Below are 24,292 nucleotides of genomic sequence, written 5' to 3'. Positions count from 1 at the left end.
TCAAAACACGTATTGGACAAAGGTTTATATCCGCTTAGGAGGAAACTCGTAAATCCGCCACCATCCCTTTATGGGATGGAGTTCTCCAGCTAGGGGAAAGCATAAACCCATGCAATATTAGCTTGCATAAGGGAACATTCTATTAGAATTATCCCCGGGTAAATATACATAGAATGAATGCTCACAGGTGAAGGAGACGCAAGGTTCTCAAGAACCAGTTTATTGACAGACAATAAACAAACAGGTTAACCACACTCATATATATATATATATATATATATATATATATATATATATATATATATATATATATATATATATATATATATATATATATCTATATATAAGAGGAGGATAACTAAAACTTTAAGCATAAGTATGATAGTAAACAGAAACTTGTTTGTCTGAAAGAAAAACATTGGAGCCACTTTTAAGATACCAAAGTATCAAAGTCAAAAGTCTGTATTACTAATCAGTCACATTAGCGTTAGAAACGCTCGGCACGCATGTTTGCACTTATGCTGGGTTCACCTTTGAAAGTGGAACAGTCAACGTGGGTCACGCAGTACCCTCACATAGTTTGTAGTACAATATGTGACTACACACTCACCCTGGAATTAATTGTCCCAATTAAGCACTGTTCCTCGCAGAGTTAAACAGCAGGGTTAACGATGCAACCCACTGCTACCACAGAACCTCTTTGTTGCTGCACTTGCTTCGCATAGTGACGAAAGAACACTCTGGAAGACTTCCAGCCAGTGTACGAACGAAGATGTTCAAAATCCCTACAACTAAAGAAGTTTAAGGATGAAGCAACTTTCCTCGGATCGTGACCTGTGGGTGAACAGTCAGGATCCGCTCTGCGAATAAGATATGTGATTTCCGCCCTGAGTTGTTTCAGTGATAAATTTTGAGCCTGACGTTTCTCCCCTGGCCAGTTGGCCACCCTTGAAGTCTGAAGTTCTACGAAGATAGACCTTTAGGCATTCTACTGGACATAGAGATGCATCTTCTTTCAGAGGGCAGATTCTTCAGGGACCCCACCTGATGGTGGGTAACTCGTTCTTGGTGAGAAACGTAGGATCCGGAAAGAGGTTCAGTTCACCCATCCAGGAACTGAACACGACCTTCCTCTCTCGAGAGGGGTATGATCTCACTAACCCTGGCCCCGGACGCGAGTGCAAAAAGGAGGATAACTTATGGGTCAAATCCTTTAACACACACTCCTTATTGTTCAACAGCGAAGCAAAATGAAGAACTTTTCTAGAGACCCAGAATTGGGCTTTGGAGGTGCTAAAGGTCTGAGCCTAGCGCAGGCTTTCGGAACTTTTATAAAAGATCTCGTTAGCGAGGTCGACCTGGAAGGCATATAGAATGGGTCTTGTCAAAGCAGACCTACATGTTAAAATCGTGTTAGTTACCAATCCATAACCATGGAGATGGATGAAGGAAGATAAGCAGAAGTCCGTCGTGATCTCCTGCGGAATCTTCGCCTGACAAAGGCTACCCATTCTCTCCAAGATGACTCATATTGCCTTTTAAAAGGTTTGCACTTATAATCCTCTAGGAAGTCTATGCTGGCTTTCGAAATCCCGAAACACTTTCAACAAAACACTTTCTCACCTGTTAAGGAAAGAAAATCATGAGCTACTGGGTCCGGGTTTTCTGTAATGAAGCGCAGACAATTGACTTCTGGACTCATTGGGTCAGAACTGGATCTGGTAGCGGTAGAAACTCCAATCGTAGTTCCAATGCCAGAGGGAACCACACACTGTTCGGCCACTTGTGGGCCACTACTGCCGCTACTCCCTTAAATGATCTCAGTTTGTTAAGGACCCTCAACAGAAGGTTGTGAGGAGGGAACAGATAAATCCTGAACCATCTGTTCCAGTCGAGGGACATCGCGTCCACTGCTTCCGCCAAGGGGTCCTCGTACGGGGACACATACAGGGGCAACTTCTTGTTGTCTTTCGTCGCAAAGAGGTCTAGCCGCAGTTCTGGGACTTGACTCAGAATGAAAGAGAATAGTCCTGCGTCTAGGGACCATTCCGACTCTATCGGTGTGAACCTGGATAGAGCGTCCGCTGTCACATTGCGGACTCCTTGAAGGTGGACTGCTGACAGGTACCATTTCTTCTTCCCCCAAAATCGGAAGATGGCCAACATCACCTGGTTGAGAGGTGGTGACCTTGATCCTTGTCGATTCAAGCATCTCACAACTCCCCCGCTGTCCAGCACCAACCTAATGTGGATCGAGCGATGCGGGGAGACTTTCTTTAAGGAAAGAAGGACTGTCATAGTCTCTAGAAAATGACTGTGAGAGGTCTTGAATAGACTGGACCAAGACCCTTGGGCCTTTTTCTGATGAGAGTGAACTCCCCATCCCTCCTTCGAGGCGTCTGAGTGACTCGTCACCGACGGGGGAGGTGGATGAAGAAGAACCGACTTCCTAAGAAGTCTGGCTTGGGACCAAGGCCTGAGAAGAGTATTTCGACGAAGCGGAACTGGTCTTCTCAGATCTCTTCGCGCATCTGATGCATAACTACTCCAATCTCCGGTTGCATCCTTTAGCTGTGCTCTTAGCACCGGATCTGTCACCGAAGTAAACTGGAGAGACCCCAGTACACTCTCCAGTTCGCATCTGATATCCATACGGAATCTAGAAGTCTCTTGACAGAACCAGCTATCTCCTTTCTTTTCTCCGCCATGACGGAGAAAACGGTGTGACATTAGGTCCCAGTGGATTCACACCCACCGGAACTTAGAGATGGAGAAAGTTGAGACTTTTTCTGTTGATCTTGAAGCCTAGATAATCTAGGAAATGGATCACATACAGGGAAGCTTGCAAGCATTCTGTCCTGGATGCTGCCCACACCAGCCAAAAATCCGGGTAGGCTACTACCTGAATTCCCTTTAGGCGTAATTGACTGAGAACTACGTTCGCAAGCATCGTGAAAATCCTTGGGGCTATTTTTAGCCCGAGAGGCATGGCTCTGAAGGCGTATAGTCTTCGTTGTAGCCTGAACCTTAGGTAGGAAGAGAATCGACAATAGATTGGAACGTGCCAATAGGCGTCTGACAAAACTATGGAGGCGGTAAATGCCCTCTTGGGCAGTGAGGTCCTTATGTGTTGCATTGTTAGCATCTTGAACCTGTAGTTCGCTATGAACTTGTTAAGTGGCGACAAATCCAGAATGACTCCGAGTTTTCCGAGTCCTTCTTGGGAACACAAAACAGCCTCCCTTGGAATTAGATGGACTTTACCCTTCGGATCACTTTTCCTCTAACAGTTCTTGAATGAACTCCTCCAGAACGGGGGTGGAGTATCGGAAAAACGCCGAGGGTATGGGGATGGAGTGCTGTACCAGCTCCAGCCCAGTCCCTTCTTGAGTAGGCTGTGGACCCAGGGATCGAAGGTCCACCGATCCCCAAAAGCGTTGGAGACTCCCTTCTACCAATATCATCTCGCTCGGACTGTTGTCCTGAGGTCTTGCCTCTCTGACCGCGACAACCCATGAAACCCCTTCTCCTTGAGGGGTGCCTAGACGAACTTCTGGCTGCTCCTCCAGGCTTGCTCGACAGGCAGTTGACTGACCTTCGAACGATGGGTTGAATGCCGGAGACTGTGTCGACACGAATTGGGGAACCCACTGAAGTGTGGTCGGGGTTTTTGCCACCATCTGGGGCACTGAGGGCATCAGCAAATGCCGTTGCTGCTGTTGTCTACTTGACTTAGCTGGCCGAGAAAGTATCCTAATCCTTTTAGTCTTCCTCAAAGGTTGGGGACCCCATCCGGGGAAGAATTTCTCTTGGTAGACAGGCCCCACTCCTGGAGAAGATTTCTATCGTCCGTGGCGGCCCTATCAACCTCTTTGACCGATTCACTAGGGAAAAGGTCTTTGTCCCAACTGTTGGAGGAGATTAGTTTCCTTGGCTCGTGCCTCATCGTAGCCCGGGCGAACACGAACTCCCTACAGGTTCTCTTCGCCCTGACGGAGCTGTAAAGATCCTTCGTCACAGTGGCCAGATGAGTCTTGATCACAACCATGAACCTTTCATGGACCTTGGGGTCACTTGTCATTGTCTCAAAAGTGGACTGAAGAAACAAAGAGGCAGCCAGTCTTTCTTTTGTCTCGAGTTCTTCTCCGCAAAAGAAAGCCAGACAGCTTAGAGAGGATCTCGCCGAACCGGCATCCGGCAAAATCCGCCTCCCACATCTGGACTGAGAAGGTAAAATGGACGTCCTTCCAGTCCTTGTTTTGCTTATTAATCTTCCTTTCTAAAGGCCAGCAACAAGGGTTTACACTCCACCAGGGAGGGGAAAGGCTTGCCAGCCTCGACTGTTTTCAAAACCGCCGCAAACCCTTTCAGCGAAAAGGGGGAAGGCTGTGGCAGGAGAGGACACAAAGGAAGGGAGCCTCTTACTCAAATACAGCTACCTTTGAGTTCATGAAGCCCCTCTCTTTCATCGAAGATGAAAGCAAGGCATGAGCCTAGCATGGTCTATCACTACGACCTCCTCCGGCTCTGTCTCTTCCTTTGAAGCTGGTACCTCCTTCAACCGGACATAGCAGTCCGGATATGCCCCTGCAGTTACAATGCAGTTGCCTTCCCATTCTTCTCCCTCTGCCTTTGTTGGATCAAGCCAACAATAGAGGGAGGGCCTGCTCTACTGCGAGAGCAGACGATGTTGAGGGAGCAGGTTCAAGGACCTGAACCGGAGCAGCCGACATCTCTCGGCCTCTTCCGCTACCTTGTCCGGAGCTCGAACTTCATCCTGGCCTTCTGCCAGGAGGTCTTCCTCCAGACGTTCGGACACGTCTGGCATCCTGTCGTCCAACTGGATGCTAAGCAAGGCGACCGCGACTTCAGCATCCACCGGGATCTGAATTAGGGGGACCTCCTCTTGAGGTTGGGGAATCACTGTAACAGTTGATGCCCTAGGGAAAAGGAAGCCCTCATCTTCTCATTTGGAAGATAAGGTCCAGAGGTGATCTTCTGAAATCCCCTCACCCAGGTACGAAGCTTCTCCCTAGCTATATCCCTTGAATCCACCGTTGTAGGGGAGACAAAAACGGATTTTGAGCGAAGCGAAAAGAAAAAGCCTCAATATATATGTTAGTGCATACGAAACATACCTGAGGGACCCAATACCGGAGAACATCCGTGGAGACAGCGCATGCCACACGCCTCCTACAAAACCATGTCCGCAGGAGTCCTACTGCGGACGTTGAAGAAAACACATCTGCACTACGGATGGTCCTCCTGTAAAGAGAAGAAATTTCCATGAGTATCAAGTGAACTACGTATCACTGGATATGCACAGTAGCATAACAAAACGGAAAGGAAAGACACATCCTTGTAATTCCCGCACACCCAATTGTTGTAGCCTTCCAGATAATAAAATCGTATGGTTAATCTATGCCAGATTAACCAATGGAAAATTTCCAAAGGAAATAGGTGTAGCCCCCGCCTAAGGAATGATTTTAAAATACCGGATAGTAGACAAGAAAGAACTCACTTTCTTATCTGTAAGGCCAACAGCAACGGGTCGTGCAAGACCACAAAGAATAAGGAAAAGACACATACTTGTGAATCCCACACACTCACCTGTGGAAGCCCACCAGCCATTAAAATCAAATGGTTAGTCTTTGCTAGAATAACCAAAGATCATATTTCCCGAGGGAAATTAGGTGTAGCTCACACCTAAGGTAAGATTTTACCATTCTGGCTAAAGATGAAAAGAATTCTCTTTTCATCCCTGTAAGGCAACACCAAGTGATTGCACAAGGCAACACAAGTAAGTTAGAAAAGACAGTGTTGTAACCTACTATATCATGGTCTCCCCTGGTAGAAAACACCATACAGGGAAGAACTGATACAGTACATGAGGGTGGTGTGCCGGCCGGCTCTTGACGGTCAGTACCCCCCCCCCCCCTTTTCCAAAGGTAGGTCTCAAGTATGCAACTTAGGATCACCCAGACGGGGGAGAACTCCAGTTCCTATGCCTGAACCGGCCGGTATGGTTGCCGGTCCATAGCTACCCGGTTGGCACCCAGCTGCCGGCCATCACTCTCAGTGACCGGCCAACCGAGTGATGTAGCAGGCCGGTCGGCAGCAGTGAGTAAACCCTGCCGGCTGGCATCCACACCAGGTAGCGCCCGGCTGCCGGCCGCCACTCATAGCGGCCGGCAGGTGAGCAAGGAGACCGGCCAGCAAAGGCATAAAACCACCGCCGACCGACAGCAAGAGAACTAGCGAACACCCCCCTACCGACGGCCGGCCACTAGGCCGGCAGACGGCAAGGACAACACAAGAGAAGACAACAGAATGGGTGCCGGGCTAAGAGGCTATGTACCTCCGCGCCCGACACCCGAAAGAGTTCCGAGAGGAAGGGGAGACACTAAGTCAGGCTTCCTAACCACTGCTTATTGAATCTACAGATGGCAGCGGTTGAGGGACCAAGGAAGGACCGGGCAGCACTCAAGGGATAGGGCCTCTGCCGGTCGGCACACTCTGCCGGCCGACAGGGGACCACGTCAGCTCCCCATCCTAACCTATGCTAGGTACGGATGTGAGACGGCTGACGCAAAGGAAAACGGAAAAAACAGAGGGGAAGGACAGAGGGTCCTGTCCAACCTTGCCTTGGTTAAGGATCATCCCCAACTAAGAAAGCCCATCTCAGCCAGGGAAAATCCAGGGAGGGAGGCCGGCACTACTGGCTGCCTCCCTAAAACCAAGGCAAGGAAGGAATTGCTAATCCGGAAAGGGAACATATCCCGAACCCGGAACAGCAAAGAGGACAAGTCTTAGGGGTCACCGAGCGAAGGGATCATAACTACAGAAACCCTCCGAGGTGATCCAAGGAGGATAAACCTCCTATGCCCGTGTCAGGCAGCAAGGGAGACTCTACCCCACGCTAGACCAACACGGACTCAGACTAATACACTGCAGTACTGTCCTTCTCTGAACCAAACCAGTTGGAGCAGGAAGGTACAGTACTACTCCAGCATAGTTATATTTGAAAATTAATTCAAACAAACCACTAGAGTTAAGCCTAAGGCTTAAGCAGAGGGAAAGGGTTTGCCCCTTCCCCGAAGAGAAGGGAGCAAACGGGGAAACAGACAATATTTTAATAGCCAAAGACAACCTAGCCTAGGCACTAAGAGAATCGATTACCTAAATCACCGAAACTCACTCCAATACTATCTTGGAAAATACTCGAAAAAAGCTTATATGTATAACGTTGCCTAACGCTTTAACAGTATAAAATCACACTTGGAAGACTAATTATCATGCAGGAAGTACAAGGGCCAACAACTAGGCTACGAAGACTAGTGTCGGTCAGCCTAGGCAAAACTTTCGCCAGGCGCTATACTAAAGCATCATAACAGAATTCCTAAATAAGCTAAGCAGCTAATTATTAAAGCGAAAGGGGCTGGGAACGTCGCTCTGCTAACCAAATAAATCCTAATCTAGCGAGCGACAGCGTCCAGGACGCCTCCAGCAGGCAACAGCTCTTGTATCAAAGATAACTCTTTTAATTACTTTAATTTTAATCAAGAGCCTACATTTATACATAAAAGAAATAGTACTCAACTTATCCGAAGCAGAAGAAGTTGGAGAAAGCATAATTAAAGAGTAAATCCAAGATTTTGGTAGAAACACAGGAAAAAACACCGAGTTGTAAAGCTACGCAAAAAGGAATGCAGATGGCGCCAGAATCGGCGCAGGGCACGCTTACGAAACGGGAGAAGAGAGGGCCTTACGAACGGCTCTCCCTTTTTCTTTCTTGTTTTCGTTTTCTTGCCATTTGACCCCTACGAAGTGTTAACTCTGTTCGGGGTACAGATTGCCATGTGGCGTGTCAAGAATACGTCCTCTGATTTATACGATATCCCTGGCTCTTTTATTAGGGATATTCGCTCCAGGAGTTAGAATTCTGGGTACCTTAAGGTAAATTCTCTGGGAATATCGCCGTAGTTGTAATATACCCTAGGAAGCTACCTTAGAGGAACTTCCATCAGGACGACATGGCTTGAGCCCATATATATATATATATATATATATATATATATATATATATATATATATATATATATATATATATATATATATATATATATATATATATATATATATATATATATATATATATATAATTATCATCATGTTAATCAGCCGTTGCTAGTCTACTGGACGACCAAGGCTTCAGGCAAGACTTTCAACCCCCAGTTGTTTATGGTCTTTTTATGCTAGTCTATTCGGTCTCAGTACATCGTCTTCTCTTCCCTCCCTTCTTCGTTTGCAATACCCGATGAATGAGAATGAAGAATTTTGGTGAAAATAGCCAAAAGAAAAAAAAAGGGGGGTTGACCTGGCTGATGCCAATAATCACAGAAGCATAACACTTACGTCAGTTGTTCAGAAAATATATAAGATGCTTATTCGAAAGAGACTGGATAAAAAGATTGATGAAAAAGCTGAAAGATGAACAAGCAAGATTTAGAAAAGGTAGTAGTTGCACTGACCAAATGTTCTTTTCAAGACATGCTTTATGTTGTACAGCAATGCGTAGAATATAGAAATCCCCATTTGATTGCATTTTTGGACTATGAAAAATACTTTGATAGTGTGCACCGGCCAATTTTGTGGAGGTTCATGCGTCATTATGGAATTCCTCGTCAATATGTAAATTTGATTAAGTCTGTTCAGAAGCATAGCAAGTGCAAAGTTAATGTTAATTGAGTCTTATAGAATGAATTTCCAGGGAACAGTGGAGTACTCCAAGGAAATGTGTTATCACCTATGTTGTTTATCCTCCTCTTGGATTTTTTAGTACTTGGAACAGTCAGAGATGGTGGAGAAGGATCGGATTGGATTTGTAATAGGAATTTGGCAGACCTGGAGTATGCTGAAAATGCTGTCCTTGTTAGCAAAACACCACAGGATTTGCAATGCTTGCTTACCAGAATGTATGAAATATCACACGAGGTTGGGCTGAAGATAAGTAAAAGAAAGACGGAGATGATGAGAACGAAGTATGCAATTGAAAATGAAATATCTTTGGAAGGAGAAAGGATTAATAAGGTAGAATCATTCAAGTACTTAGGAACTATGATGTTCATTACAGGGTTTTTAGAATTAGAGTTTGGTGAAAGATTGAAAACAGAAAATCAGGCAATGGCTATGTTAATTAAAATTTGAAAATCAAATCGCCTGAAATTGCATATACAAATCAGACTATATATCAGTTTAATGAGATATGTGTTATTCTGTGGAGATGGATTATGGATAACAATGAAACAACCTCGCTTAGATTTAGTTGATTTGAGAACAAAGCCCTCAGAAGGATATTGGGAGTTAAATGTCATGACAGGATTAGTAATGAAAATATAAGAGAGAATTCTTGAGTGCCATATATTGATGATATCATGATGAAGGGTAGATGGAGAAGGTTTTGGCATGCTCTTCGCACTCCTCAAGAGAGACTAGGTCACCAAATGTTCAATTGGGGTCTACAAAGCTCTAGAAGAGATGTAAGACCCAGGCCTACAGGGCTGAGGACAATTGAGCGTGAAGGTGATGAATGGATAGGTATTGAAGTTAAAAGTTCAAAATAGAAACGACTGGCGAAATCTATCAAAGGACCTTTGCGTCAATTGGGGTAGTAGGATGTGATATACATACATACACACACACACACACACACACACACACATATATATATATATATATATATATATATATATATATATATATATATATATATGTGTATATATATATATATATATATATATATATATATATATATATATATATATATATATATATATATCCTTTAACACTAACACGCACGTAAGAATATTTATCCGTATAATGTGGCAAAATAAAACACGCACACTAAATTCCGGCCGTTTTCTAGAGTCTAGAAACAATAAATCCGGTAAATTATAGATGTCAAAGTCATATATTTTTTTCTGAATCTGCTTATATTCACAGCTTCATCATCGTCATCTCTTACGCCTATAGACACAAAGGGTTTCGACCAGTAACTACCATTCATAAATACATTATTTGTCTGTACGATGTAGTCGATTTACTAAGAATGAACATATAATCATATAAAATTCTAACTGTGATAGTCAATATATTCTTGATAGATAATTAGAAGTAGAATTATGATATCGTTCTTTGATGACAAAGCATCGACTTAGGGTGGAAAGTTTACAAAAAACCTAAAACTATCAACAAGCTAAAAATACAAAATTAGGTCGTTGGAATCTTGTAAAAGAATGAAACCAACCAGTGGTATAATCTGTAAGGCAAATCGTGTTTGGAGGGCAGCAAAGTAGTTGACATTTGCTCACATTGACTATTTGATCAACGTCAGAGAGAGTACATCATTATGGGGTTAATTTTTCATGTTAAAAGGCATGAAAATTGTTAGATATTTCATGAACTATGTATAATAAACATTTTGAGACATTTAAAAAGGTTTCAATTATTTTGATGACCAATGTATATAAAGGTTAAGCAAATTCTAATCACATTCTAGGTGGTTTAAAGATCAATAGTTAATTATGCTTCAGCAGATAACCAATACAAGTTCTAGTGAATATCAAAATATGTATATCTAATCTACATAATTTAAAAATGTAATCATAATTAGAAAAATAGATAACAAATTCAAAAAGTTTATGACTAATTTGTATTGTAGGAGAATTAACATTTAAAAAAAATTATTCATGATTTAAATCAATGGTAACGTAATTTCTATTTCTTTTCAGGCTCCAGTATTATTCCAAGGAAAGAAGCCTGATCCTGAAAATAGAGAAAAGGTGGAAGAAGCTCTGAAGTGGCTAAATGACGTCCTGAAGGAGTACCCTTGGGTAGCAGGCAACAAAATGACCGTGGCTGACTTCTGTCTTGCGGCGACAGTGTCCACCATGAATGCCAGTGGTGTAGTAGATATGCAGCAACACACTCGCATTGACAAGTGGATTCAGAAATGTGCCAAGCAAATGGCGGGGTATAATGACATCAATGCACCAGGGGCAGAAGCTTTTGGTGATTTTTACAAATCCAAAATTCAACCTCTAGATGACAGTGAAAACTAATCTTATCGTCAAGCTTCATTCGCTTTATGATTTGATGCAAATCGAAAGTCAGGTAGAAAAAAAAATTATAATAATAGTAATAATGTTAAACTAAATTTCTTTTTTGTGTTTGCACTTAATGAATTTTCTCGTTGGTAGATTGTAAAGGATTATCATTATGTAGCATATGGAGAAGACGATCAAAGTAAATTTTAAGGAACTGTGGCACCATTTAAGAACCCTTTCGTAAGAGAAAGGAATGGAGATGCATAAAAACATATTTTCACCCATAATAAGACCTCACTAAATAGTGATAGAAGTATTCATGTTTGGTTTAGAATAGTGATCTTGTATCTCTACTTCGAAATGTTTTTGTACCAATAACTTAATACGAAACAAAAACAATACTGTTTTATTATTACCTGTGTATTGTGATTTAATTCGCATAAGTGTAAGACAAACCAGATCAAAGAAATATTTTATTTGGCAAAATGTTGCTTAAAAGATGCAAAGTAATAATAAAACGAAAATCTTTGTGTTAACTTGAAACTTATATATCTTCCTAAGAGAGATCTTGCATTTCATCAATGTAAAATTACTATTTCTTTTATTTCGTGGAATTACATAAATTCAATTGTAAGTGTAATTTATGTAATATCTTAAGGAATACATGAATTTAATGGCCGATATAGAATTACTAGATTAAAAAAAAAAGATAATAATAAAGAAAGACCTAATGATAATGAATGTTCCCGCAAATGCGTTCCACCTTAGATATATCTGGATTTTTATAATAATATTATTGACAATATTTTCAGTATTAGGATAGGCTTTATATTTCATGGACAGCTTTCTAAGACATTGGTTGACTATAGCAGTTGGTAAAAAGATGGAAAACATTCCCAGTAAGAAAGACTGAAATATGTAAATGTGCATGAAAAAAATGCAGTAAGGTACATAAAGTGAGAAATATGAGTAAGACTAAAGATCTTGTACTCGCATATGTTATATAGTTTATTTTTGGGCTCAAGCCATGTCGTCCTGGTGGAAGTTCCTATAGGGTAGCTTCCTAGGGTATATTACAACTACGGCGATATTCCCAGAGAATTTACCTTAAGGTACCCAGAATTCTAACTCCTGGAGCGAATATCCCTAATGAAAGTACCAGGGATATCGCAAAATATCAGAGGACGTATTCTTGACACGCCACATGGCAATCTGCACCCCGAACAGAGATAACACTTCGAAGGGGTCAATTGGCAAGAAAACGAAAACGAGAAAGAAAAAGGAGAGCCCTTCGCAAGGCTCTCTCTTCTCCCGTTCCATAAGTGTGCATTGCGCCGATTCTGGCGCCATCTGTATTCCTTTTTGCGTAGCTCAACAACTCGGTGTTTTTTCCTGTGTTTCTCGCAATATCTTGGATTTAATCGCTTTATTATGCTTTCTCCAACTTTGTCTGCCTCTGATTAGTTGAGTATTATTTCTTTTATGTATAAATGTAGGCTCTTGGTAATTTTTAAAGTGATTAATAGTAATAATCTTTGTTACAAGAGCCGTTGCCTACCGGAGGCGTCCTGGACGCTGTCGCTCGCTAGGTATGAGTTTTAGTTAGCCAGAGCGACGTTCCCGGCTGTTTTACTTTAATAATTTTAGCTATTTAGCGTTACATAGGATTTCCTTATTCGTGCTTTAGTATTGTTTGTTTTGGCGAAGTATTCGCCAATTCTGGCCTACGCTAGACCATGTAGCCTAGTCGTTTGGCCCTAGTACTTTCCTGCATGATTTTTGGATTTCCGAGTGTTTTAAAATTTTATTGAAGCTTTAGGCAGTTTTATACATTTAAGATTATATTGATTATTTCCAAGATAGTATACGAGTGAGTTTCGGTGATTTAGGTAATCGATTCTCTTGGTGCCTAGGCTAAGTTGCCTATGGAGCCTTAGTATACTTTCTCATACTCCCCGGTTGCTTTCTTTTCTTCGGAGAAGGTATGCAATCCCTTTCCCTCTGTTTAAGCCATGGGCTTAACCCTAGTGGTTTATCTGAATTAACTTTCGATACAACTATATTGGGGTGTTACTGTACCTTCCTGTTCCAGTAAGTTTGGCTTCAGAGAGGAGCAGAACATCAGAGTTTTTTAGTCTGAATCTGTGTTTGTCTGGCTTGGGGTAGAGTCTCCCTCGCCAGTCTGACGCAGACATAGGAGGCTTAGCCTCCTTAGGTCACTCCCGAAGGTTTCTGTACGAGATGATTCCTTCTTTTGTGATCTAGCAGACTAGTCCTTGTTGCTGTTCTCGGTGGGAGGATAAGATCCTTTCCCTGGGAGTAGCAACACCTTCCTTGCTTTGGTTCAGTGGGGGTTGGCAAGTATTGCTGGCCTCCCCCCTTGGATCTCCCTTAGGCTAAGATGAGTTTTCTTGGCTGCGGGTGATTCTTTACTAAAGCAAGGTTGGTAAGACCCTCTTTGTCCCTTCCCCCTCTATCTCTGTAATGGCCTAGCCGTTACAGTACTGTACGTCATTCTACATCTGGACCTAGTATAGGTTAGGATGTGGAATTGACTCAGTCCCTTGCCGGCCGGCAGAATGTGCCGGCCGGCAAAGGTCTTCTGCTTTGAGTGCTGCCCGGACCTCCCTTGGTCCCTCATCCATGTCTGTCTGTAGAGCCAGACGGCATTGGTCAGGAAGCCTGAATTAGATTCTCCCCTTCCTTATATGCACTCTTTCGGATTGCCGGGCTTGGAGGTAGTATACTCTCTTATCCTGGCATCCATTCTGTTTTCTTCTAGTGCTGTACCCGACCCGGCTGCCGTCCTATGTGGCCGGCAGCCGGGCAATCGAAGTTCTCTGGTTCTTTTGCTGCTGGCCGGCATCGGTTGTTTACCTTTGCCGGCCGGCTTTTGTCACGCCCTTGTCTGCCAGTCGCTATGAGCGGTGGCCTGCAGCCGGGTGCTACCTTGTGTAGTTGCCAGCCGGCAGTCATTGCCGGCCGACATTGGCTGTTGCCGGCCGGCAGTTACTGCCGGCCGGCACATGCATTTGAACCAGCGTTCTGCCGCCTTATAGCTGTTAAGTAGTATACTTTAAAGCTAGTTATGGTGTGTGCCGGCCGGCGCATTACCTTCTATACTGTACCAGTATTCTTCAGTATAGCATATACTGTAGGGAGAAAACTATAGTATAGTATTGGTACAACACTGTGTGTTCTAACACTTTTGTGTTGTCTTGCACAGCCCTTTGGTGTTGCCTTACAGATAAGAAAGTGAGTTCTTTCTTGTCTATTATCCGGTATTTTAAAATCATATCTTAGGTGTGAGCTTCACCTATTTCCTCTGGAAATTTGTCATTGGTTACTCTAGGACAGATTAACCATACGATTTTATTATCTGGAAGGCTGCAACAATTGGTTGTGCGGGAAACACAAGTGTGTGTCTTTCCTTTCTGATTTGTTATGCTAAACTGTGCATATCTAGTGATACGTAGTTCACTTGATACTCATGGAAATTTCTTCTCTTTACAGGAGGAACGTCCGAAGTGCGGAAGTGCTTTCTGCAACGTCCGCAGTAAGAACTTCTGCGGACATGAGTTATGTAGGAGGCACGCAGCATGCGCTGTCTCCAAGGGTGATCTCCGGTATTGGAACCCTCAGGTATGTACCGTGTGCTCTAACCTGATTACTGAGGCTTTTGATTTCCCTAGGATGGCGGAATCAAGGGATATAGCAAGGGAGAAGCTTCGTACCTGGGTAAGGGGCTTCCAGAAGAACACCTCTCGACCTTATCTTCCAAGTGAGAAGATGAAGGCTTACCTTTTCCCTAGGGCATCAGCTGATGCAGTGATTCCCCAGCCTCAAGAGGAGATCCCCCTAGTTCAGATCCCGGTGGATGCTGATGTCGCGGTCGCCTTGCAAGACATCTAGTTGGACGACAGGATGTCAGACGTGTCCGAGCGTCGGGAGGAAGACCTCCTGGCAGAAGGCCAGGATGAAGATCAAGCCCCAGACATTGTAGAGGAAGAGGCCGACGAGGTGTCGGCTGCTCCGGTTCAGATCCCTGAACCTATTCCCTCAACATCGTCCGCTCTCCCAGTAGAGCTGGGACAGGCCCTCTCCTCCATTGCTGGAATGATCCAACAAATGCAGAAGGAGAATAATGAGAAGGTGGCTGCAATGGAACTGCAGATGCAGAAACTTGCAGCATCACGTGGGCCCCAGGAGAGGCTCAATGTGAAAGATCTTCCCTTGTGCTCAGATGCTAACCCATGGAGATATGCTGAGCACATGCCGATGACGAGTGGGAAGATCGTCATGTCGGATAAGTTGGGTTCAGTTCCCCTAGAGGAGGTGGAATTCTGGCCCAGCAAAGGGTCATATCCGGACTGTTATGTCCGGTTGAGGAAGGAACCAGCTTCAAAGGAGGAGACAGAGCCGAAGGAGGTCATAGTGATGGACCATGCTAAGGCTCAAGCTTTGCTTTCATCTTCGATGAAAGAGAGGGGCTTCACGAACTCAAAGGTGGCTGCATTGAGTAAGAAGCTCCCTTCCTTTGTGTCCTCTCCTGCTAGAGCCTTCCCCTTTATGCAGAAAAGGTTTGCGGCTGTGTTAAAAGCAGTCGAGGCTGGCAAGCCTTGCCCCTCCTTGGAGGAGTGTAAACCCTTGTCGCTGACCCTACCTATGGACCACAAGGACTAGAAGGACGTTCATCTTACCTTCTCAGTCGGGAAGTTGGAGTATGATATTGCCGGACGTCAGTTCGGTGAGAACCTCCCTAAGCTGTCTGACTTTCTTTTGCGGAGAGAGCTCGAGACAAAAGAAAGACTGGCTGCCTCAATGTCTCTTCAGACCACTCATGAGACGATGGCAAGTGACCCCAAGGTCCATGAAATGTTCATGGTAGTGGCCAAGACTCATCTGGCCACAGTGACGAAGGATCTTTACAGCTTCGTCAGGGCAAGGAGAGCTTGTAGGGAGTTCGTGTTCACCTCGGCTACGGTGAGGCACGAGCCAAGGAAACTAATCTCCTCCAACATTTGGGGCAAAGACCTTTTCCCCAGCGAGTTGGTCAAAGAAGTTGTTGATAAGGCCGCCACGGAGAATAGAAACCTTCTCCAGAAGTGGGGCCTGTCTATCAAGAGAAAGTCTTCCCCGGATGAGGGTCCCCAACCAAAGAGGAAGACTAAGAGGACTAGGCTACCGTCTCGGCCAGCCAAGCCATTTAGACAGCAACAGCAACAGAAATCGCCGATGCCTTCAGTACCCCAGATGGTGGCACAAACCCCGACCACATTCCAGTGGGTACCCCAGGCCGTGTCGACGCAGTCCCTGGCATTCAACCCAACGTTCGAAGGGCAGTCAACTTCCTTTCGAGCAAAGCCTAGAGGAGCAGCCAGAGGCTCGTCTAGGCGCCCCTCAAGGGGAAGGGGATTTAGGGGTGGTCGCGGTCAGGGAGGCAAGACCTCAGGACAACAGTCCAAGTGAGATGATACCGGTAGGAGGGAGATTTCAGAATTTTCGGGATCGGTGGACCTTCGATCCCTGGGCCCACAGCCTACTCAAGAATGGACTGGGCTGGAGCTGGTACAGCACTCCACCCCCGTGCCCTCGGTTTTTCCAACACTCCACCCCCGTTCTGGAGGAGTACATCCAAGATCTGTTGGAGAGAAAAGTGATCCAAAGTTTAAAGTCCATCAAATTCCAAGGGAGGCTGTTTTGTGTTCCCAAGAAGGACTCGGAAAAACTCAGAGTCATTCTGGACTTGTCGCCACTCAACAAGTTCATAGTGAACTGCAAGTTCAAGATGCTAACACTGCAACAAATAAGGACCTTACTGCCCAAGAGGGCATTTGCCGTCTCCATAGATTTGTCTGATGCCTATTGGCACGTTCCAATCAATCGTCGACTCTCCCCCTACCTAGGGTTCAAGCTACAACGAAGACTATACGCCTTCGGAGCCATGCCATTCGGGCTAAATATAGCTCCAAGGATCTTCACGAAGCTTGCGAGCGTAGCTCTCAAACAATTACGCCTAAAGGGAATTCAGGTAGTAGCCTACCTGGACGACTGGCTGGTGTGGGCAGCATCCAAGACAGAATGCTTGCAAGCTTCCCTGCAGGTGATCCAGTTCCTAGAGTATCTAGGCTTCAAGATCAACAGAAAAAAGTCTCGACTTTCTCCATCTCAAAAGTTCCAGTGGCTGGGAATCCACTGGGACCTAATGTCACACCAATTCTCCATCCCGGCAAAGAAAAGGAAGGAGATAGCTGGTTCTGTCAAGAGACTTCTAGATATCAAGACGCAAACAGGAGAGAGAACTGGGTTCTCTCCAGTTTGCTTCGGTAACAGACCCGGTGCTAAGAGCACAGCTAAAGGATGCAACCGGAGTTTGGAGAAGTTATGCATCAAACGCGCGAAGAGATTTGAGAAGACCAGTTCCACTTCGGCTACGTACTCTTCTCAGGCCTTGGTCCCAAGCCAGACATCTAAAGAAGTCGGTACTTCTTTAGCCACCTCCCCCGTCGGTGACGATTCACACAGATGCCTCGAAGGAGGGGTGGGGAGGTCACTCTCATCAGAAAAAGGCCCAAGGGACCTGGTCCAATCTATTCAAGACCTTTCACATAAACTTTCTAGAAGCTATGGCAGTGCTCCTTACCTTAAAGAAAGTCTCCCCGCGTCACTCGATCCACATAAGGTTGGTGCTGGACAGCGAGGTAGTTATGAGATGCTTGAATCGACAAGGATCGAGGTCGCCACCTCTCAACCAGGTGATGTTGGCCATCTTCCAATTGGCAGAAAAGAAGAACTGGTACCTGTCGGCAGTTCACCTTCAAGGAGTCCGCAATGTGACAGCGGACGCTCTATCCAGGTTCACACCGATAGAGTCGGAATGGTCCCTAGACGCAGGATCGTTCTCCTTCATCTTGAGTCAAGTCCCAGAACTGCAGATAGACCTCTTTGCGACGAAAGACAACAAGAAGTTGCCCCTGTACGTGTCCCCGTACGAGGACCCCTTAGCGGAAGCAGTGGACGCGATGTCCCTCGACTGGAACAGATGATCCAGGATTTATCTGTTCCCTCCTCACAACCTTCTGTTGAGGGTCCTCAACAAACTGAGATCCTTCAAGGGAGTAGCGGCAATAGTGGCCCACAAGTGGCCGAACAGCGTGTGGTTCCTCCTGGCATTGGAACTACGGTTGAAGCTTCTACCGCTACCAGATCCAGTTCTGACCCAGCGAGTCCAGAAGTCGACTGTCTGCGCTTCATTACAGAAAACCCGGACCCTGCAGCTCATGATTTTCTCTCCCTAGCGGTGAGAAAGCGTTTCGGGATTTCGAAAGCCAGCATAGACTTCCTAAAGTAATATAAGTGCAAATCTACTAGAAGGCAATATGAGCCATCTTGGAGAAAATGGGTGGCCTTTGTCAAGGCGAAGAATCCGCAGGAGATCTTGACGGACTTCTACTTATCTTTCTTCATCCACCTCCATGGTCAAGGGTTGGCAGCTAACACGATTTCAACGTGTAAGTCTGCCTTGACAAGACCCATTCTATATGCCTTCCAGGTCGACCTCGCTAACGAGATCTTTAATAAAGTTCCGAAAGCCTGCGCTAGGCTCAGACCTTCAGCACCTCCAAAGGCCATTTCATGGTCTTTAGATAAAGTTCTTCATTTTGCTTCTCTGTTGAACAATGAGGAGTGTGCGTTAAAGGATTTGACCCAAATAGTTATTTTCCTATTTGCACTCGCGTCCGGGGCCAGGGATAGTGAGATTGTAGCCCTCTCGAGAGAGGAAGGTCGTGTTCAGTTCCTGGATGGGGGAGAACTGAACCTGTTTCCGGATCCTACGTTTCTCGCCAAGAATGAGTTACCCACCAACAGGTGGGGTCCCTGGAGAATCTGCCCTCTGAAAGAAGATGCATCTCTATGTCCAGTAGAATGCCTAAAGGTCTATCTTCATAGAACTTCAGACTTCAAGGGTGGTCAACTATTTAGGGGAGAAACATCAGGCTCAAATTTATCACTGAAACCACTCAGGGCGAAAATCACATATATTATTCGCAGAGCGGATCCTGACAGTACAACGGCAGGTCACGATCCGAGGAAAGTTGCCTCATCCTTAAATTTCTTTAATTGTATGGATTTTGAACATCTTCGTTCATACACTGGCTGGAAGTCTTCCAGAGTGTTCTTTTGCCACTATGCGAAGCAAGTGTAGCAACTAAAGAGATCTGTGGTAGCAGTGGGTTGCGTCGTTAACCCTGCTGTTTAACTCTGCGAGGAACAGTGGTTTTAATTGGGACGATTAATTCCAGGGTGAGTGTGTAGTTACATACTGTGCTACAAACTAAGTGAGGGCACCGAGTTGCCCACGTTGACTGTTCCACTTACAAAGGTGAACCTGGCATAAGTGCAGACATGTGTGCCGAGCGTTTCTAACGCTAATGTGACTGATTAGTAATACAGACTTTTATGACTTTGATACCTCGGTATGTTAAAAGTGGCACTAATGTTTTTCGTTCAGATAAACAAGTTTCTGTTTACTATCATACTTATGCTTAAAGTTTTGGTTATCCTTCTCTATATATATATATATATATATATATATATATATATATATATATATATATATATATATATATATATATATATATATATATATATATATAATTGTTGTTAACCTGTCTATTTATTGCTTGTCAATAAACTTGTTCTTGAGAACCTTGCGTCTCCTTCACCTGTGTCAATTTATTGGTATAATTGAGCATTCATTCTATGTATATTTATCTGGGATAATTCTAATAGATTGTTCCTTTATGCAAGCTAATGTTGTATTGGTTTATGCTTTCCCTTAGCGGGAGGACTCCATCCCATAAGGGGACGGTGGCGGATTTACAAGTTTCCTCCTATGCGGATATAAACCTTTGTCCACTACAAGTATTGAGTGAAGAACTGGTCGATATTTCATATTGACGCAGTGGTTCTTCACAAACTATGCTTTACTTAATATAGGGTGAGACCACTATATTGGCTTGCCTGGTATTCATACATAGGTATATGTACTCTTCGAGACTTTTCCAGAGTCTAGTAGGACTCTTCCCTGTAGGGGGCAGGAAGCTCTAACATGGTTTATGGTTAGTTGAAAAGATGTATAACGGTAACATCTTAGGTCTCTAGGTCTAGTCGACCGGGGAAATACCTCCGGGGAGTACGGCACGTTCTGAGAATCCACAGATACAGTAATGCTCTGGTATACTTCCATCAGGACGACATGGCTTGAGCCCAAAAAACGGATTTTGAGCGAAGCGAAAAATCTATTTTTGGGTGAGATGGCCATGTCGTCCTGATGGACCCGCCCTTCCCTTTCTATGAAAGGGCTGTAGGACCCCTCCCTACATACAGTATCTGTAGCACCTCGTGTATCGCTACAAGGAATACAGATGGCGCCAGAATCGGCGCAATGCACGCTTATGAAACGGGAGAAGAGAGAGCCTTGCGAACGGCTCTCCTTTTTCTTTCTCGTTTTCGTTTTCTTGCCAATTGACCCCTTCGAAGTGTTATCTCTGTTCGGGGTGCAGATTGCCATGTGGCGTGTCAAGAATACGTCCTCTGATATTTCGCGATATCCCTGGTACTTTCATTAGGGATATTCGCTCCAGGGGTTAGAATTCTGGGTACCTTAAGGTAAATTCTCTGGGAATATCGCCGTAGTTGTAATATACCCTAGGAAGCTACCCTATAGGAACTTCCATCAGGACGACATGGCCATCTCACCCAAAAATAGATTTTTCGCTCCGCTCAAAATCCGTTTTATTACTCTTAAGACAAGATACTATTCAGCCTGTATGGAAATAAAAGAAAAAAAATATCTTACATCTTCTGGTGAAAAACGTGGTCGTCCCAAAAGTTTTGCAGTTTTAGAGGCAAGATCTTAACTATTTAGAGGAAAAATCAAAGGAATGTTAATTCAGTAAAGCGATATTTTTAGAGATATGAGGTTGGGGTACCATCTGATAAAGCAATAAAATCGAAACTGACAAAATATATGGAGGAGATATTGTTGTTCGGTGCTTCAGGGAACACATTTATGACCAATGCTTGTGAAAGACATTGGAGACGTGACAAGAAAGAAAAGCTGCTTCGGATTGCAAAGCCAGCCAGCAAAGTAATACCTAAAGATATTAAGTTACATTTGTATGAAACTGATAAGCATCCACAAACATAGAATTCCCTAACTGACTTCGATTCACTTATTGCAGTTATCCTCAACTGTTTTATTCAAATCATTGAGATACTACCGCTAGAGAGTTATGGGGTCATTTGACTGGCCAGACAGTACTACATTGCATCTTTCTCTCTGGTTACGGTTCATTTTCCCCTCGCCTACACATACACCGAATAGTCTGGCCTATTCTTTTCATATTCTCCTCTGTCCTCATACACCTGACAACACTGAGATTACCAAACAATTCTTCTTCACCCAAGGGGTTCACTACTACGCTGTAATTGTTAAGTGGCCACTTTCCTCTTGGTAAGTGTAGAGGAGACTCTTTGGCTATGGTAAACAGCTCTGCTAGGAGAAGGACACTCCATAGTCAAACCATCGTTCTCTAGACTTAGGTAATGCCATAGCCTATGCACCATGGTCTTCCAATGTCTTGGGTTAGAGTTCTCTTGCTTGAGGGTTCACTCGGTTACACTATTCTATCTTAATTCTCTTCCTCTTACTTTGTTAAAGTTTGTATAGTTTATATAAGAAATATTTATTTAATGTTGTTACTCTTCTTAAAATATTTCATTTCCCTTGTTTCTTTTCCTCACTGAGCTATATTCCCTGTTCGAGCCATTAGGCTTATAGCATCCTGCTTTACCAACTAGGGTTGTAGCTTAGCAATTAATAATAATAATGATAATAATAATAATATTAATAATAATAATAATAATAATAATAATAATAATAATGTCATAGAAATATGAAAAGCAAAAGAAAATATGAAAAATGGACTGTTGGATTCCGGATTCATCGAATTATTTTAAAAAAATGTATATATATATATATATATATATATATATATATATATATATATATATATATATATATATATATATATATATATATATATATCATCAGTATTACTAAACAGGTACTCTTAGTATGTAAAGAAGCACTACGTGATTAATGCTGTTTTACTTCATTGATATCCAAAAGAAATAATTCCAAATTTCCAGCATATTCTCATCAATTGAAAATAGGTACTCTTGGTATGTAAAGAAGCACTACAAAAGAAAGGATATCCAGAAAACCGAAAAAAAAAAATATGCTGAGTGTACCAATCGAATAAGAGTTCTACCAAAGACACCATGTTTCATGAAATCATCCAAGCAACAAAAAGCCAAAGTAAATTTGTTTCAAATGAGGAAAAAAAAAGCTCTGGCTTATCTGCATCAGATTGACCATTTGGGAGAATTACTGAAAAAAAAATAAAGCAAACACTAACAGTTGCTATATCCACTGAAGAGTTTACCAAAGATGAATCAGCAACAAGACTAAGGGAAGATGTGGGCGTCTTTATTATCCTAACAGCCTCAGGGGGATCAAAGACAAATATCACATCTTGAAACCAAACAAATAGTATAGAATAATCAAACTGTATATACCATCCTCCATGATATTTGGATTAGTTATTATGGACAACATTCTTTTCTTACATGTATTAAGTGGGGTTGATGCTATTTATACATTTTTCAGACAATGAAAACAAGTTTGTTGCAAGGTAGCTGCTAGGAACTTACAGAGAGGTGAGGTAAATGTACTGTAAGTGACTTTATTCAACAACATGACAAGCTTATATACAAACAGTTGAGAGCAACAAATGTAAAATAATTCAAACAATGTGAAACATGTAATAACAAGGTTAAACAGGTTTCTTAGCATCATTATTGAATTTTTAAGTAATAGATCACAAAGAGTTGTTGATGAGCCCCATAGTGACTTTAGGAATGTGATATTTGGTGTTCCTCAGGGTAGTGTTGTTGGCCCATTACTGTCCATACTATATGCACATGACATGTAGTTTGGTCTAGGAAACAAGCATGTTGCATATGCAGATGATGCTACTCTCTTTGCATCAATTCCATCTCTTGAATGTAGATCTGGGATTGCTTACTCCCTTAATAGAGATCTAGCTGAAATTAGTGCGTGGTGCAAATTATGGGGTATTAAATTGAATCCTAACAAAACTCAAAGTATGATTGTAAATAGGTAAAAAACCAAGGCTCCTCAACATCTGGATCTCAGCATTGATAATGTTTTTTTAACTTTGTATGACTTAAAATTTTAGGTGTGATTCTCGACAGCAAATTTACTTTTGAGAAACACATTAGGTCTGTGTCTTCTTCAGTTGTAAAAAAAAAGTTGGCTAAGTGAGAGTCTTTCAAGATTTTTGGTGATCAATCTATTCTGAAAAAGTTTTTTAATTCTTTCATTTTACTTTGTTTCGAGTATTGTTCTCCTGTCTGGTCTTCAGCTGCTGATTCTCATCTTAATTTGTTGGACCGGAACTTACGTTCTAATAAATTTCTTATTCCTGATCTAGATATTAATCTCTGGCACCGTCGTTCAATTAGTTCATTATGCATGTTGCATAGAATTTTTTTATAATTCTGACCATCCTTTACATTCAGATCTTCCCGGACAGTCCAATCCTGTTCGTAATACTAGGCATGCAGTTAATTCTAATAGTCAGGCCTTCTCCATCATGAGGCTCAAAACTACACAGTATTCAAGAATATCTATTCCAGCTGTGACCAAGTTGTGGAATGATCTTCCTAATTGGTTAGTTGAATCAGTAAGACTTTAAAAGTTCAAACTTGCAGCAAATGTTTTTATGTTGAACAGGCTTACATAAGCACTTTTATAATTTATATATCAAATATCTCTTTTAATGTTGTTAATGTTTCTAAAATATTTTATTCTATTTTCATTACTTATATTGTTTATTTATTTCCTTTTTTCCTTTCCTCTCTGGGCTAATTTTTCCTGTTGGAGCCGTTGGGCTTAAAGCCTGTGGCTTTTCCAACTAGGGTTGTAACTTAGCTAATAATAATAATAATAATAATAATAATAATAATAATAATACAGTGCTCTGCCCTCGAGAAGCAAACTGTTGGTGGGTTATCTTGCAAGAGATACGTAGGTT

General features: G+C 43.0%; 1 protein-coding gene across 1 annotated transcript in view; it reads left to right on the top strand.

Moving 5' to 3' along the window:
* The window catches only part of LOC137652302 (glutathione S-transferase 1-like), a 55,964-nt gene extending 44,460 nt beyond the window's left edge, over nucleotides 1-11,504 (top strand). The window contains exon 4 of the mRNA XM_068385614.1: nucleotides 10,791-11,504. Within this exon, the coding sequence (XP_068241715.1) occupies nucleotides 10,791-11,120 (330 nt within the window). The 3' untranslated portion in view covers nucleotides 11,121-11,504. The remainder of the gene's footprint in view (nucleotides 1-10,790) is intronic.
* The last annotated feature ends 12,788 nt before the right edge of the window (nucleotides 11,505-24,292 follow it).

This window comes from Palaemon carinicauda, chromosome 13 (genome assembly GCF_036898095.1).
Source record: "Palaemon carinicauda isolate YSFRI2023 chromosome 13, ASM3689809v2, whole genome shotgun sequence".
In the NCBI taxonomy this organism is placed as follows: Eukaryota; Metazoa; Arthropoda; class Malacostraca; order Decapoda; family Palaemonidae; genus Palaemon; species Palaemon carinicauda.
The sequence above is the reverse complement of the archived record's forward strand: the minus strand, read 5'-3'. Positions and strand labels throughout refer to the sequence as shown.